We start from the raw sequence: 17654 nt of genomic DNA, 5'->3' as shown, positions 1-17654 counted from the left end.
CAGCCACGGAGCCTTCCAGCTGTCGGAGCCTCACTGGGAACTAGGGCCTCGAGGGGGTTGTGATGCTTATGGCATCTCAGCCGAGAGGAGCAGAGACACTCAAGCATCAAGTCACTTCAAGGGTTGCATGTGACTGAACCTAACCCCAACCCCAACCCTCACCCTAACCCAAGAAAATGCCCAGGTTCTGGGGCAGGTCACTTGCACCATTGTCTTGTTTTAAAGCCATTAAAGTAGATGCTCACTCTGCAGATGGGGAGGTGGAGCCCTGCTCCCTGGAGAGACCCAGCTGACACAGGGTCCTTGGTCCCTGTGCTCTGGCAGCTCAGGGCTGCATGGTGTGGAGTGGCTGCTCAGAGCCACCCACCCCGGGAGCCGCCCTCCCTGTGGCTTCTGGTCCCTGGCAAGCAGTGGTGGCTGAAAGGCCATGGAGGAGGCAGGAAGGGAGAAGAGGCCCTGAGTAGAGGGAGAGAAGAGACGTGCAGGGGCTTCTCAGGTACAAAGCAGCAACGCGCCAGGCCGTCTCCAGGAGGGAAGAGCAAGAGGAACAGAGTCCCAGCTGCGGTGGCTGGAGGGCTGGGGGCGCCCGCTGCTCTGGGCTCTGCCGGGAAGGGAGGTGTGGCCGAGGCCGAGGCACACCACCTCTGTGTGTGCAGGGGTCTCAGCCTGTCCTGTGCGTGCCTGTCTGGGCAGTGCTGGCCTCTCGGAGGGTTGGGCAATGAGGTGCCAGCTCTAGGCAACTGTCCCTGTCATGACAGCCAGTTTAGTGGAACCATCATGGCCAGGCAAAGAGGCCAGCAGCCCAGGACATGGCGGGCAGCCTTGTCCTCCCTCTTTCAGTGGCTATAATGCCTTTGCTTCTTGAGCGGTGGGTGTTTCTGGAGGTACTCAGCCTGCGCCTGTGACAGGGATGGACGCTCCTGGGCGGGAGCTGAATGCTGCGCACTGCTCCACCGAGTCGCAGGGAGACCTGTCAGACACTGCTGCAGATTTACAGTGATCTCCTTTCAGTCTTGTCTTTCTCTCCATCGCCAGCTACATTTCTCTGTCCCATCTCATCTCCAAGCCACCCCTGGCCATCTGTCTCCCGTCCCTGCTCTAAGCCTCTGGCCAGGTCCCACTCGTCACGGGTTCCTGGCACCAGGGTGCTCAGTGGACATTTGACTTGCCATGGGAACCTTCTGGCTGAGGCGTTGTGTCACCTTCTCCATCTGCTTTTGGGTGAAGAGTAGAACTTGGAGCCAGTTCTGACATCTCATGAGACCCACCTGTGGCTCAAGAGTTCATCACTGAACACGTGCTCATGGAGGGCACAGGGTCACTCATGAGCACATGCTATGCACAGTGCCAGCTGCTTCTGGGCACCGCAGGACACTGCCTGCTCCGGGTGAGGGGGATCCAGTGCCCTGGTGACTTTCAAGTGGGTGCTTGGGAAGGAGGGATGAGGAGTGGCCAGTCTGCACCACAAATCCTGACATGGCAGCCCCACGTCCTCTCTGCCTTCCTGATGGGGGCAAGGTCAGCTGAGCTGTCTCCATTCCTGCAGCCACCACTGTGCGGCTCAAACCTGATGTCACGCCTCCTCCTCAGCCAGCCTGCCAAGGTACCAACTGCCTTAGCTTCTCAGTCACTCCAGGGAAGTGACCCATGGCCTCCACAGGCCACTCTGTCCAGTGACAACACAGATCCTCCTAAGCAAGCACACTGGACACGGGCCAGGTCAAGGACAGAGTCCTGTGACCTGTTACAGGTGGAGTCCTGCTGTTGAGGTGAGGTCACACTACAGGGGTGGGGTCCTCTTACTAGAGTCTCGCTCCTAGGTGTGAGTGTGCTAGTAGCTTGTGGTCACTGTGACCTAAATGGCTGACAGGAGCAGCAAGGAGGAGGAAAGGTGTGTTTGGGCTCATGGTTTCTGAGGTTTGGGTGCCAGTGGGTTCCAGGAGAAAGCTTCAGGTGCGGGGCGTAGTGGACGAAGGCCACTCTGATCCTGGCAGCCAGGAAGCAGAGAGAGGGAGAGGAGGGTCCAGGCAGAGATGAACCTTCTGGACGACTCCCAGTGACCCTGCCGTCCACGCAGCTGTCGATGGACGATGGACTCGTACACCACCAGGTCGAGGTCCGAGCCCTCGAGGTCCGAGCCCTCCTGATCAGATCACTGCGGAAGCCCCACCTACACGCAGGAGGCTTTGGGACAGTCCGGATCTGAGCCCTGGCCGTGGGTGGCCTGCAGGAGCAGCACAGCAGCATGCCTCCATGAAGGACCTAGGGCAGCCAGGCCCGTCCTCCTGTCGCAGTGCTTTACAGACTTTGATGGCACGGGGGAGATCCAGGGTCTTAAAAATGGGTGGAAAATTAATCCTCTCTGCGGCTTGTCATGCTGTGGAATCGCTACCTGTGCAGAATTTAGGAGGACTCAGAAGTGATTTGCGTGTCTATGAAAACAATCTTCAGCAGAGTTCAGAGCGGCACCCCGGGTGTGCTGGGGAGAAGTGGCAGTGGGGGGCCACCTGTTCTGCAGGTGGCTGTCAAGGAGCCAGGGTTCCTGCACACAGTGTCCTGGCAGGTGTGGCTGTGACCTCTGCCCTGTGGCCAGGCCAGCGCTGGGGCTATGCCTTCTGTAGCTGGGGTTCTCCATGGGTTGGTAAGCTCATTGCCCTGTGCCCAGGAGTTGTGCACCAGAGGGACAGTCCTGTCCCCTGCTGACACCCACTCGTGCCTGCTCTCCTTGGCTTGTGCCTGCATGCTTTGGTGACCTCAACGTGGTGACTGGCACTGAGCCCCCACAGGGAAGAGGGGAGACGTCCCGCACCTCAGGGCCCCTGGGGCCACCTGCCACTCCTCTGCAGCACCCGGCCTCTAGGATTCCCCCTCCTCCCTCCAGACCCTGAGCTGCTGCCTGAGGATCCAAGGCCAGCTGCTCCACGGACCGCTCTACAGCTCCCACCAGCCTGGTTTTGCCGCAGTGGCTTTGCACATGCTGAGGGCTCAGCAGCACTCTGTGCACCTGGGTCTTTGTTGGGAGTAGGGAGCACTCCTGAGCCTGCTCCCAGCACCCCTGGGCCAGCTGCAGCCAAGTCTCTCCAGCCCTGCGCCATTCCAGCCCCTTCCAGCCCTGGGCTTCCCTCGTCTTTGTTTTGAATCCCTGACCTCTGTGTCCCTCCCTCCTGGCTCCTGCTAATGATACTGGGCAGTCCTGAGACTGGGCTCAGCTGAGCCTTCCCAAGGAGGACTCTCCTTTGACCATGCAGGTCTCCATGTGGACTGTGAATCAGGTCACTCACCAGGCCTCCTTGCCACAGGCAGTGGACCCCCCAGTGGTCATTTTTACTATCTTAGGCATACATTGCTTTTCCCCTTCTTTTATGATGGGATGTTCAATGTTGCCGCACCGACGAGCAACACAAGCCCTCCCTCCGGGTTCCTTTGTACCTTAGAAGCAGTGCACCCTGTCTGCCCGCCTGGGGTGCACTGAGAACTCTGGGCCTGCTTCAAGCATCCCAGACGCTGTTTTAGAACGGTGCTCAAGGGGAGATGGCCTGCAGGATCAGGCGTCGTCACTGTCCTGAGTCGGCCCCTCTGTGTGGACGGCCCTCTAGTCTGTGCAAACACAGGAAAAGAGCTTCACGGGCTCTGGTTGCCTCCGGCCACCCACACATCTGGTACAGGCCGGGGTGTCCTGCAGGGAGGAGGTTGCTGAAGGACACACAGATTTCCCCTTTTGGAGGACCAAGTCTTCATTTCTTTGTACGACCTGCCTGCTAAGGACGGTATGTGCTGGACAGACCAATACGATGAATTTTCTCTGTTGACCCTTCCCAGAGTGGCCACTGTCCAAGGAGGTCATCTTGCTGTTCCCCTACCCCTTGGGCACCTCAAGGAAGTCACTGTCAGAGTCACATGGTGGCAGCTGTTTGTGGATCTGGGGTCCCCCCAGAAGATTTCTTACCTAATCCCAAACTCATTAGAAGAGGTTTGTTCCAAAGAACAGAAGCTCTGTGGTGGCCATCAAGCTGCAGTAGAAGGGCTGACTGCATCCCGTCCCCACGGTCACTTCATCCCTGTGCAAGCTCCTTCCCCGATGGGAAGCCAGGGAGACATCCTTGGAGCCTTCTGGGTAACAGTCAGCTGTGGGATGGACCCCGCCTGATGGCTGACGTTTGGAATCCAGAATCAGAAGACTCAAGACACCAGTCCCTGGCATGGATGAGGACTCAGAGGCCAGAGAGGTCAATGTTGAAAAGGCATTGAAACAAGATGCGCTTCTCACCTCTTGAATCGGGAGGTCTGATACATTTCTGTGTCTTCTGACAAGTGAGACAACTCCTGTTGCCGGCAGTGGTTTTCATTTTAATAATTAAAGAAATATTCACTGCTGGCTCTCTGTTCGGTCTAAGCATGGCTTGCTCAAGTCAGGCTGTGGTTTCTCAATGCGTGCCGCCTGACAGCCCTCCCACCAGCCCGATCTCTGATCCATAGTCCAATACCAGATGATGACAGAGACCTTTGTCTCAGAGACTCTAGGGAACTTCATGACCAGGATGCAAATACCAGAGCCCTGACCTGGGGTCAGGAGGCCAGCCAGCTGCCCACTGTCATGGAGAGGGTGGATGGCTGCACTCTGGGAACTGGGAGGGAGCCAGGCTTCCCTGTGCTCTCCTTGGGGAGAGGTTTTGCCTCGCTGCACTCAGGGGCTCTGGGCTCTCCCCTCTTGATTCCTGCAGCCCACGAGGAGCTGACCACTCACGCGGTTTCCCTCAGCTCTTCCCTGGTGCAGGCTGTGCAGGATCACAGGGGCAGTACACAGACCAGCCACCTGGACTATTGTAGCTCAGGCTCCTGTCCCCAACTGCCATGTGACCTTCCCATCTCTCTTTGTCACTCACCACTGCCAGGAGGAAAATCAAAGTGACGGCCGAGGGGGAGCACTGAGACCGCAGAGCAGGGCTGGATCGATGGTGAACCGCAGGGAGGTGTTACCACTGCGCCTCGCTCCGAGGGCAGAGATCTATCCTGTGCCCCCCAGGTGCGTTGGGGCCCACAGTCCTGCAACTTGTGGAGTTTCCTCCATAAACTAGTTCTCCTCGCCACTCCAGGGAGCCCTTCACTACCCCATCATCAGAGTCTGGGGGCAGGCCCAAAGCCGAGAGCACTTCAGCAGGCCAGAGTGGACCCCCAAGTGGCCCGCAGAGAGCCGTCCAGCAAGCGCTTCCACGGTGAAACAGCCAGGAACAGACCCAATTAGAGTGTGCGCGGTGGGCCTCCCCCGCCTCCCCGGGGCCTGCACAATCAATGGCTGTTAAAAAGTGCCGGCCATTAAGGAGCGACGGGGGACACGGGGCAGCATTTGTCATTGGTGTTCTGGGGCGAGCGGCTGTGATTAGGGGCTTCGAGACGATCATCAGCGTCACCCTCTCTGAGAAGCACTCACGGGGAGCAGCATCAATCCGCTTATCTCAAAGCTGGGTTTTAAGATCTGATTTTCACAAAGATCAACTGTTTTCAATAAAAGAAAGACTTCAGTGTGTTTCCTGAAGATAATGGGGGATAAGCCAAGCGGCCCTCTCTCCTGAGAGCAGGCTTGCAGGCGGGGCCCACTGTCAGCCCCCAGGCTGCACTGACTAGTGCATCTGCCTATTAACATGGCTCTGTGCTCTGCAGGTGACACTGGGTGACAACAGGGTGTGTGCACAGAATCCTGGATGAGGCACATCCTGCCCTGTGGGCCTGGCCAGTCCCACTCTGTGGGATTTACTCCTTGCCCCACTTTGGGTGAAATTCAAACCAAATGACTTTCGGCTCATTCTTGAGCAGTAAAAATCCATCCACTCGTTTTCAGTCATAAAAGAGGTTTCGGAGCAGCAGTTCAGTCTGAGGCGTCCGGGGACATCATCGGAACTCCTGACTCCATTGAGAGTTCAGCTTTCCGCCTCCTTGCGGGGCCTGCCCAGGTGTGTCGAGGTCACTGCAGCTGGCAGCAGAAGGGCTTAGCTCACTTTTAGTCCCCTCCTCCTCACCCTAAGCCACAGGATGGAGGCACAGGGGCAGGATCCCAGGGCCCTGCCTGGCCAGTTCTGATGCTCCGTTGACACAGTTTTCAGGGTGGCAGTGCTGGGGAGCCCCCTCTCTGTCACAAAAGCTGCCCTGTGGCTTCTCCAGACACCCCCCCCCAACACTTATCCCAGTTCCCTGGACAGCAACCTGCCACCCCCAGACTTCACTTCACCTGTGGCCACCCACAGTGCCCTCTCCCCATCCCCCTCCCTGGGCTGCAGGTGGGAGAAGAGCTAAGGTGGACATGTCCACCCTTCAGAGGCCCCCTGGGCAGAGGCTGTGCCCTGGCCCAGTGTTGGCACTGGCTGAGCTCCCACGTGCCCTGTGGGGAGTGAGATGGGCGAGGGTGGCAAGGTGGCCTGATCTATGTGACATCACTGAATGGCCTCACACCTGCTTTTTGCCTCTTCTCAAGGAAGGGACTGTTGTGGGCAAGGAGTGGCAGGACTCAGGACCGTTAAGTCCCTCAAGCAAAGAAAGGAGGCCGCCAGGTGGAGACATGTGCATGGGGTGGCTGGGACCTGCGGGAGCTGAGGACAGGTGTCCCCCGGTGTAGCATGGGGATTTGAGGATGTGCACGTGTGTGCCCAGGAGGCAGCTCTCCGCAGTCTCTGCCTGACCCAGCCGCACTGGTCTCTTGGCCTCTGTTCCTTCGAATGGCCCTTGGGTTTCTGCAGCACTTTCCCCTGGAGTCATGTGTCGAAGGACCACTCCTAGAGGCTTCTGTCTCTTAGCACCTGTCTGCAATGAGACCTTGGTGACTGCCGATCTGTTTTGTGGAGAAAGACAGGAATGAGGCTGGGGACAGAACTGCCCAGCGTGGACTCAGTGCCCCAGGGTCAAGGTCAAGTGCACCTGGACAAGGAGTGGGCTTTGGGGAGCAGCTCTGCAGATTTCTGGAAATCTCGCTGCAACCCCGTGGCTCTGCCTGTGGTCCTGAGTGAGGATAAAATCTTTCCACTGCTCTTGGACTTACTTTCTTTACTCAGGCTTGGGCTTCCACCCCCTTCCATGGAAACATGGAAAGGTGACAGTTCCTCCCAAGGACAATCTTTTCTTTTTTTGGCCTGGCAAGTGCTCTACCACTGCACCCCAAGTCCATTCTTGAAATGGGACCTTCTCTGGCATTGGCAGGCCTGGGTGTCTCCTGTTGGTGGTCACAGCTGCCCTAGAGCCCTGTGTCAGCAGAGCTGGCCTCTGTGTGGCAGGAGACGTGCCAGCAGAGGCTCAGCCTGGATGAGTTGTAGTGCTGGAGGCAGGGAGGCCATGGCACCAGGGACTCTGCTCTGCTTACTCTCCACGGCTGGGGCTGAGGCCGCTGCTCCTTTAATAGCAAGAACCAGCCCTCTGCCATGGAGAGCCTGTAGGACAGCGCACACTTCAGGGTGACGGCTGTGGACAGGGCTTGCTGTGTCCATGGTGTCCTGTGGCCTCATCCATCCATTCCCAGCTGGGGTGAGGAGTCAAGGGCATGTGCTTCTGCCCGGTCTGGACGCAGGGCCGCTGGGTCCTGGCCCAGAGTTGCCTGGGCTGCCGCTGCGGGTCAGAGCACAACCGCTGCCTGAGCACCACTCAGTGAGGGCTTCCCGCCCAGCTCTCCAGCCGCACCCTCCAGGTGCAGAGGCCCACTGTGGACATGGCTGCAGCCCCTGAGGCCTTGGGCTTCGTGGCCCCTGCACACCTGTGTGCAGCAGGCAGTGGGGCTGCGGGGTAGGCAGCTGGCTGGTGGGAAGCCTGGAAGACGAGGGAGGATTTGGCCTCCAACTCTGCAGCTGCTCCCCCTGCTCGCCCCCGCTCCATGCAGATGTGTGGCTCCAGGGAGGCCATGGGCACCAGTCCACGTGCCTGTTTGCTTTTCTGTGCCTGTGCGTGTGTGTGCGTGTGTGTGCATGTGTGTATGTGTGTGCACACACACGTGAGGCGACTCTGTCCCCCGATGCTCTTCTGTGGAGTGCCCCCTCTGGGCTACAAAGCCGGGACTCCAGGCTAAGCAGTTTGCTGTCCCAAGTGGGCTGACCTTTGAGTCCAGGGACGCCTGCCAGGGCCTTCCCTCAGGAACGTTCCTCCTGGCGATGTGGGCAGGTGGTGGCCTGGTTTTCCTTTTTAATCTTAGTATGATCCGTCAGGCTCTTGATACGAAGTGCTGGCTGTCTGCACAATTTTGAGAGTAGGGTAGGAATTGGGGGAGGTGAAAGTTTGCATTTTTTTTTTTTTTTGATACTTGGAGGTCTCGGCTTCCCTCCCCGCTTCCCTCACAGCAACCAGCTAGTTTTCACCGTGTGGTGCGTCCAGCTCATGGAAAGGCGTCAGTGCCCACCTGGTGATGAGCAAACGGAGCTCTCCTGTGCCCCTGGCAGGGCAAGGCCACGTCTGGCTCATGATGGCTACGCTACCTGGAGCAGCCCCATCTCACGTTCTCCTGCCTCAGTGTGGGGCCTGGGTCCTGACCATCCTCAGCTCACATTGCCTGGCCACCCATGTGGTCAGCAGTGATTAGGATGGTCCTGGAGTCTTGAGGCAGCTTTGAGGAAGCTCCCGGCTGCGCAGGACATGGGCACCTCTGGGAATTCAAGACAGCAGCCTGATTGGCCCACACGCCCTGGCATGGCACCTTTGCTCTGGGCCCACTGAGCCTGTGAGCCATGGGCAGTGGCTGCCATTTGCTGAGAGTGACCTCACAGCCTCCCCTTGCCTGCTGAATCGCCAGAACAACTGCCCCTGTCCTCGGTGGTTCCTGTGGGGACAAGCTGACTCCAGGGCCTCTGCCTAGGGCTTGCTCACCAAGCTTTCCAGTGGGAGGAAGTGGGAGGCTGTGGATCCCGCTCAGCACCAGCAGAGACACGCACAGGAGAGGGCTGCTGGGGGTGGGCCTGGGTGTCAAGGTGCATGCCCGGCTGTGGCAGAAAGTGGCCAGCCGTGAAGGCCTGGCCTGTGGTCTCTGCACACGGGGGTCAGGACAGAGCCTCGTCACGGGGCACAGTGGGAACCCAGGCCTGCCCAACGGCAGCAGACTGCAGCCTGTCCACAGACCTGAGCTCTCAGGGCCCCTTTGATCTTTGGTGGCTGGAGTTCCAGAACCACCGTGGCAGTTGGAGTGTTGATGACGGTTGCTTTGGTCCCACAGATAGAAGCAAAGAGCTCAGCCGGGCGCCCTGCCCCCCAGCCCTGATGCTGCACAGCACAGAGAGCAAGAGCCCGGCCGGAGTCGAGGAGGACAAGGTGGGTCGGGCTGTGTGTGTGTGTGTGTGTGTGTGTGTGTGTCAGAGGCAGCCAGCCCAGGGTCAGAGGTCACACCCACCTGTTTCCCAGGAGGCACTTGTGGACTGGTTCTGTGAGCAGCAGCTGATGCAGCCCAGCAGTTCAAGGGGAGAGTCTGGGAAGGGGCCTCTGTCTCTCCAGCTGGGCTCCCGGCTCCTGGCAGCACAGCCTGATGGGAGGGACTCGCCCCCTGCTCTCACCCTGTCCATTTCCGGAATGAGGGGGGATGCGCGAGGTGGTCGCTGCTGCAGCCCGGGTGCTGGTCACAGTTAGATTTTAGCATCAGAGAAAAAAGAGCCCGAGGCACATGGATCGTTGTGAGATCGTTCTGATTGTAGGTCTTTCTCCTTGCCTGCTTGCCAAGTGGCCCTTGAACGACTCACCAGGATGGTGCCTTGGGTGTGTTTAAGGCTCCCAGTCACCTGGCCTTTCCTCTGGATGACCCAAGGGACTCACTTTTGTCCCTGCATTTGAAAATACCAAATGGCACTGTGTCTTTCCTCATCTGTCTGACGTCCTGGAGCCTCCAGTCCAACTTAGTATCTCGCTCACCTTCTCTCTTGCTTTGTTGTCAGTCTTTCTGCCTCACAGCTCCCTGGGAGCTTTCCTTCCTCCAGGTCTCTGTGCCAGCTCCCTGTTGGCCCCAGCCTGTGCCCACCCCTGCTCACCGTCGTCAGTGTGGTTAAGGGGGGAACATTCACCACAGATGTTAGCGTGAGTTACGTGTTTGCCCCCAACCCGTGGCTCTTCTATAAGGGACTAGCATTGGAGCCAGAGTTCCATATTAATTACCAAGATGGCCTTGCTGGTGCCGCCCATAAATACCCGCTCTATCTCCAGTTCCTGAGTCTGACTCACTTTCATTACTTCAGTGCAGAGCAGGAGTTTTATGCCATGATTAGCCATTTTTATCACCAACAGGAAATCATAACCAGCGTGCGCCTCGTGGAGAAGACCTTGGTAATTAGTGAAGAGAATCCCAGCATCGCCCAATTTAAGTGTTCTTCTCCAACACAAATTACACCCTTCCATATTTACTTGAATAATTAGTGGAGGTAATCTAGTACTCAGAGACTCCTCGTTGAGTTCTATTGTTCAATTAACTTCATAATGAAAATCCCCTCCAGTTTTCCTAATTGGATTAGTAATATAAACTCTGGTCTTCATATATATTTTTTGAGACAAGTGTTTCTGAATACTCCTTGTTAAGCTAATTATTTATCCTGACCTTATTTTCTCATAGGAAAAAAAGATATTTTCTACTACACAAAGTTCTGAGGGAAAAAAAAAAACCCACAATGATCTTAAGGATGGTTGCCTAAGTGACAAACCATTTGTCCAGTGCACTTATCAATCACGATGCAGCCGAGCGCAGAGGGACACTGGGAGGAGTGGGCCTGAGTGAGGCTCCTCTGGGTTCCCAGACCCCCCAGAGCCTGGCAGAGGTCCTGTGGCTGTGCATCCACCTCGGCCCTTCTTGCCCTGCCCTCGTGGTGGGTCTCCTGGACGGGCTGTTCTTGCTAACGTGGTCAGCAACAGGTTTACCTCTGTGGGCATGTTTTGCTGTTGGCTCTCCCGGCTCTTTGGGGATCTTTTACTTCTTGTTGAAATGTGATGCTTTGAGGCTTCTGTAATTTAGATCTTCTTTCCTAGCAGCATGAGCACGGAGTCCATCTGGTTTTGTTGGCCAGGTGGTCGGCCGTCTCATCTGTGCTCTCCCAAGTAGCCATGTCACTGCTGTCAGAAACACGGATTCCAAATGTGAAGATGGCAACCAATTTGTTAAAACTCTGAGCTCAGAACTGAAGTGTGGCTTGGGTGATGCAAGCAAGGTACCTGTTAAGCCGGCAGAGAGGACACCACCTGGGTCACAGTAGGTCTAGATCAGAGGCCAAAGCTATGCAAATCTCTGGGGAGGCCAAAAGTTCCTCACCCCTAGAATGGACTTGACTCTGTGGTTTGTTTGTCAGTCAATCCGAAGCTGCAGGGGGCTTCTTTTTCCTTACTATCTCCTTGTGCTTCTCAGCTCCAGGTGGAGACGGTGCAGTAGCTGTCTGAACAGAGAGCTCACGTCTGGAGCTCCCACACAGAGAGGCACAGCGTCTGTGCCTTGGCACTACATTCCTGTTGCAGTTAGGACTGTCACATTTCCTTATTTCAAACAACCGTTTTCCTCTCCAGATTTTCCCAATCATAGTTGTATTTTTCTTTTTTAATTTTAGGAAGTAAATTTTCTTTGTCTTCCAGGTGGTGTAATGCTCAAACATTGCTTGCTTTCCAAGTGGGGTAGAGACAGAGTGAGGCTTTTCACACCTGGTGGGCCATCAGTACCCCTGGGGTCCCGCCCCAGCAGACACACCCCAGGGGCAGGTGTTGCCCAGGAGCCACCTAATGCTGCAAGGGCCCAGCTGTCATCTGAGAACGGGGGCTTGTTCTCTTCCTGCCATAGCAGACCTGAACTGCCAGGTCCATCTGTGTCTAGGGTCCTAGTAGCTGGAGATACTGCCACCTGATACAGGCTTTTGGTGACATGGTGACTCCAGACCCTGGGACAGCTCATTCCCAGAGATGAATCCTTTGGGATTTCTGTGCCACAGACGTTGGGGATTGGAAGCCTCCTCGGGGCTCTCTGCATGTCTCTGATTGATTCTGGAATGGCATCTCAGGGTAGTTAGTAGCACCTGTGCTGAGTTATTGTTTACGGTCAACTGTGTTCTTAACTCTGTCCTTGGTGCCACTGCCCAGCCCTGATTTTCTGCTCTAGCTGCACTGAGAAGGTCATTATCCAGTGGCTACTGAGGGCAGACTCTCTGCAGGAGACGTTGTAGTTCTTCACTCGGATGCTGAAACTGAGGGTGAGTGTTTACAATGACAGACAGTGCTCTCTCCTTCTCTTTCTGTTGAAGGAGCCTCCATCCATGCTGGAGAGTGGGGAGGACAGCACCCCAAAAGGCAACAGACCTGTGGCCTCCACCCCGGTGCCTGGATCCCCCTGGTAAGATGCCCCCAAACCCCAGAGCAATGAGAAATACTATCCTGTCGCCCTGGCTTTGGTTGGTGCAGCCAAAGAGAAAAAAAGAGCCTCCCAGGTATATTGTGTTTTAATGTATGAATCTGCAACTCATGGCAGGTATGATCTACACCACTGTCACATCCTGCAGAAAGAAAAACGGCACTTAAGCGATAAGTTCTCCTGCTCTGACGTGTTTGTGAATGTGTATAAAACAGGAATGCTGCTGCATATCGATCAGGGAGAGCAGCAGCCTGACGTGGGTGCAGCTTGCTGAAGCTTCAGAGGGTTTTCTCCCTCTCCTCCAAGGAAAAGAACACGAGCTGCTGTTAATTAACGAGGCACCAGGCTCTCTCCGTGGCCTGTGAGGATTCCTGATCTTTGAGTGTGCGATACTCAAAAATACCCTCCACCGGGGAGCCACAGTCTTTGGTTTTTAAAAGTGCCCTTTTGTAATGGAGTAATTTGGAACCAGGATAAAAAGGTTATTATAGAAAAAATTAAGTTTTAAAACCTGAAGATGAGAGTGTAGGGTACAGCTGAGAGGAACAGATCAGGGAGAGACCAGAAATGGCCCCAGCCTGTGTCGGTTTACCATGCCATCCAGGCTCAGAGAGGAGACCTGCTGGCCACCGCGGGAGTGCCCCTGTGACCGGCCTCTCTGCCTGTGGCTGGGCCAAGGTCACTCTGCCTGCCTGGAGAGTCCACACCCCCTCCTTGTTGGTGGCCGTGGTCAGCTCTGCAGCACGGTGGCCTTGGCTCTCTGCCCTCAGCGGAAACTGCCCTGTGCCAGGAGCACCCTGGGGAGCAGCTTCCCAAGACCCCGGGTCCTCAGTGCCCTGGTGTCTGCGTTCAATCTGAGTGTACCACAAGGAGTATGGAGGTGGCCTCAAACCCACGGCTCAGGGCTCTCACAGGCCACTGACAGCAGATGCTGGCTGCAAGTGGCCCTGGCAGGCCACCTACACTTCCATTCAGCTGACCACAGCTTCAGGGGCTCCCCCCCACAAGTCTCGGCTTTGATGATGATTCTCTAGAGTGGCTGGCAGAGCTCAGGAGAGTGCCATGGTGACAATCACGGCTAACCACCAGGGACATGCGCAGCCAGGTGGAAGAGATGCACAGGCAGGGACCTAAAGCTGGTGTCACCGCCCTGCACACAGGCACCTCAACATGTGCACAGCCCAGGAGGACCCCCAGATCCCCAAATGGGTGGAGTGTCCTTAATAGGCATGATTTGAAAAGTCACTAACCAAGTGGCTACTCAGCCTCAGCCCCTCTGACTCCCCTGGGAGACTGGGGAGGGGCTTGATCCCAGGGCTGATCTCTGGACACCAGCCCCCAACCTGTCCTCTCCAGGCCTTCAAGTTAGCAAAACTCGGGTGTGGTCAGGGGGCCTGTTGGGAGCTGCGAAGGACCCTCCTCTCCCTTAGCAGCCCGGCAGTCGTAGGAGCTCTGGGGGACGGACCGGGCACACGGACCGAGTGGATCCCCTCACACACGACACACATGCTGTGTGGGATCTTGGATACCAAGCTCTGCCAATGTGAGCCCATCACACTGGGGGGGCAGCTTACTGACACCCTTGGGACCTGTCACAGTTCTGGCAGAGCTCCCCGGGGGATGGTAACTACAGGAGTGACCTTGCACTCTGGGACATTCCAACGGTGAAAACTGCGGTTTTCCCTCATCTATGGTGTGGTGCTACACGGCAGGATGCCAAGCAGGACCCCGGAAGTCAGCAGGGCCCCTGATCTGGCCCAGCCCCCTCCTGGGGCCCTCAGTCTGTGAACCAGAGATCCCTGTGTGAGCCTTCTTGCCTTGGGTGTCCCAGGATCATGACAAGAAGGCACCCAGTTCTGTGTCAGCAGCTGTTTGGGGTCAGGAGTAGAGTGGGGGCTGGACACACTGGGAGGGAAGACCCTGACCCTGGGAAAGACTTCTGAGAGGGGAGCAACCAAGCACAAGTACCTCCAGTGGTGGAGTGAACGAGCACTTGGTGCTGGTACTGAGAACTCCCAGGTTAGCAGAGTGGCTGGGACAGGGCCACGTGCCTGGGGGTGCCCTGGAGGAAACAGGAGGAGCTGTGGAGGCCAGACCCGCAGACTGCTGGTCTTCTCACGGGCGATGTGTTCTCTCTGACCGGCGGTTCTGATGGAGAAAGGGACTCTCCAACAGAGCCCAGCGGGCAGTGGACGTGTCCTCCTGCTCCGGGAGAAGAGCTAGACACCCACACGTGCCAGGAGGAGCTTCGATCTGTGGAGTGCACTGTGTGAATCAGAACCAGGCCACTTGCTGGGCCTGGGCAGTGTCACAGAGGTGACCGTCAAGCTGCCAGTGCCTCTCCAGGGCCCTTCACTTGTTCCCTCTATCTCAGGAAGCCTGAACCCGAGCCTCTGGCTTGGCTGAGCAGCCCTTCAGCTCCAGGAAGAGCCCACCTTCCTGAGGCCAGGTCTGCACTTCCCCTGCCAGGTGCAGGGGCCTTGCTATGTGGGGTGAGGGGCAGCCAGAGTCCGGTTCTCCTGCTGTGGCCAGGTGTGTGGAAATGACAGCCTCATTCGTGTTGGCATGGCGTACCCTGCCTCTTCCCCACGCCGCCATCTGCCACCAGGAGCAGAGCTCCTGCCACCAGGGCTGATGCTGTTCTGTCACTCTATATGTCACTCCAACTCTCCACTGTGAGTCTCTCCTGGGCTTGGCTGATGTGAGGCTTGACCCAGCCAGGTGCTGAGGCTCAGGGGGACAGGCAGGTGTGGCTCCATCACTGGCCTTCTTTCCTGCTGTCCATCTGGAAGAGCCCTGGCTGCAGAAGGCTACCCTCATCCTGAGGAGCATGCTCCAGGGTGGCCCTTCGACAAGTAAGCGCACAGGAGGTCCCAGTAGGATGGCTGACAGCCCACCAGAACTGGGGAGGCATCTGGAATGAGCAGGGCCCCCATCGACGGCTCCAGCCAGAGACACAGCTGCCCGTTACTGCCCAACTGAGGGCTCTCGGCCTTCATCTTGGCAATGGAAGCTCAGGCCAAGAATCTGACCTGTGTGGCTCTAAAGGTCTGGCCTGGCTGCCAGCAGGCTGCAGTCTGCCTGTCCACCCAGAGCTGCCCTCAGATGGTCACTGTAGCTGCTGGTGGGCAGGAAAATGTCTCATACTTGAGGATCAGGGTGAGCCACCCATGTGAGTGGGCAGAGGATAGGGGAAGGGACAGGTCCCTGGAAGTGGAACACCAGGACACCAGGGAGTCCCTGGAGCACTGTCCGGTGGCAGGTAGCAGGACGGGCTGGCAGGAGCTCTGACTAGCCTCTTGCATCTCAGGGAATCTTGTTTGTGTTCGTCCATGGTAGGGGAGGCCCTCTCGAAGGCTCTCCATGCCAGTCAAGTGCCAGCTGGCTCAGCAGGCCGGGGGGGGGGGTCCAGGCAGCCCCCTCAGGTCAGATCCCGGGAGGAGACTGGCAGCAGAGCTTCCCATTCAATCTCCCACCCAACACTCCTGAGGAGGCCTTGGCCCCTGAAGGTTCCACGTGAGCAGGGCTGGTGTGGCTCAGAGAGGACCGTCCTCGGCTCAGAGCTGTCCAGGAACAATGCAGTCCCAGGAGGGAAGAGGACTTGGAACCCACGAGAGTGAACATGCAGTGTTTCTCGTTCTGGGCTGACATCGTGGCGGCTGAGAAACGGAATGCTTCCGAGGACACCAGGTCAGCCGGGCGCTAAGCCCCAGGCGTGTTTGTGGGAAGGAAATGCCACCCAGTACCTCTTCTGTTTTCATCCAGCCTGTGGAACACACCCTAGAGGTGACGAGGTTGTAAAACTGGCTGACAAGTGGTGAGGGGAGAGGGGGCATTTGTCCTCGTTCCCTGACGGGGCTCTGTCTGAGCCAGAGAGCCACCTATGGAGGGCCCCAGCAAGCCGTCTGCACTTCGTCATTCCTCCTGTGTGGGACTCCCTCTGACACCCCAGCTGCAGGAGAGCTGGCCAGATGCACAGGCTCCCTGGACATATGACGTCATGCTGAGCCCTGAGAAACGCACATCAGTGCCTGTGGGAGAATCACGACGGAGTGAGAGCCATCTACTCACTCTCCCCTTGCTGCCTGTGCCAGTTAACCATTAGAAATGGTTTCAGAGTCCAGAATACCTTCCTCAGCCAGCTCTGCAATTCAGAAAGGCATTTAGCCTCACACTGTTGGATGGTTCCCAGGGAGAGGCAGGAAGGGCAGGGTGTCCCCCCACTTCTGTGCAGAGTGGCCAAGAGACCCTCAGGAGAAGGCTGAGATTCTGGAGTGGAATTTGAATGACTTTTTCTGATCTGCTCTGTCTTTAGGTATGTCCATAGCAGAGTAGCACTGTTTCAATCTCCTAGGAGATTTCTATATCTCTCCCCCTGCTCCTCCTCCTCTTTGTAATTTGGAATTTGCTCCCCATGGTAATTTTGAAGGAATTAGACCACTCTTTCATTGGAGGTCATTAAAATGTTTTTCTTGGTGGTGTGGATGTCACAGGGAGGTTGCAGAGGTAATTGTTAAACAAGGGTAAAATCCATGAGCTTTGGGCTTAAATGACAATAAATGTCAGCAAGGATGATTAAATAGCACCTTAAAAAATTATCTTAGAAATTATGGATGTACAAATAATTAGCTGGTCTCATAAAACTGAAGATATATATTGAGCTTTGGTTTTAGCATCATAGCCTTTTCTGAAAAATTCAAATTGTAGTGCTCAGTTAGTCTGATCTATTAATAGCACAGCATAGAGTATTGTTTAAAGTGAAGAGGGCCAGTGCGCTCCCAGGACCAGCAGCCCCCCCCTCCCTCCGGCGGCCGTGGGGAAGGTGGTGTCTGAGAAGTTGCCTCTCCTGGCAGAGCCGATTCAGGTTTCTGGCCTAAGAAGCGGAGGCAGCTGTACTGCACGAGGCTGGTATCAAAGCCGACAGGTGCGTTCCCAGGTGTCACAGCCCAGAGGCCCCTGGCTGATTCACACTTCTGCCAGGGAGAAGTAAGCAGGTCATAGACACTGATGATGTGAGAGGCCAGCTTTGGTAGGATCACTGCAGACATCAGGCTGGTGACAATCCTCTGACAGCTGAGCCATGTTGAAATCCCAGGCACATCCTTGCCATGTGAATAGCAGGGCTTTAATTCTGACCTTCCGAGACTTGATATTTCAACACCTGTTACTGATATCTTTAAAATAATTTATAACCACTAATTTAATGGGTATGAGATGTTAAAAATGGTTCTCTGCATTTTAAAAAATACAAGCATTGAATCATTTCACTTGAAAAGAGCTGGCATGAAAGCCTGCACTTGGGTGCAGTTGGAGGAAGGCATCTGACAAAGCA

At 56.3% G+C, this 17654-nt stretch overlaps 1 protein-coding gene across 1 annotated transcript in view; it reads left to right on the top strand.

Annotated features, from left to right (window-relative positions):
* Positions 1 to 17654, top strand: part of Tcerg1l (transcription elongation regulator 1 like) — a 172109-nt gene that overhangs the window by 104615 nt on the left and 49840 nt on the right. Inside the window, exons 5-6 of the mRNA XM_026410296.2 lie at positions 9176 to 9270; positions 12216 to 12304. Of these exons, the coding sequence (XP_026266081.2) occupies positions 9176 to 9270; positions 12216 to 12304 (184 nt within the window). The remainder of the gene's footprint in view (positions 1 to 9175; positions 9271 to 12215; positions 12305 to 17654) is intronic.

Source organism: Urocitellus parryii, chromosome 5 (genome assembly GCF_045843805.1).
Source record: "Urocitellus parryii isolate mUroPar1 chromosome 5, mUroPar1.hap1, whole genome shotgun sequence".
In the NCBI taxonomy this organism is placed as follows: domain Eukaryota; kingdom Metazoa; phylum Chordata; class Mammalia; order Rodentia; family Sciuridae; genus Urocitellus; species Urocitellus parryii.
The sequence above is the reverse complement of the archived record's forward strand: the minus strand, read 5'-3'. Positions and strand labels throughout refer to the sequence as shown.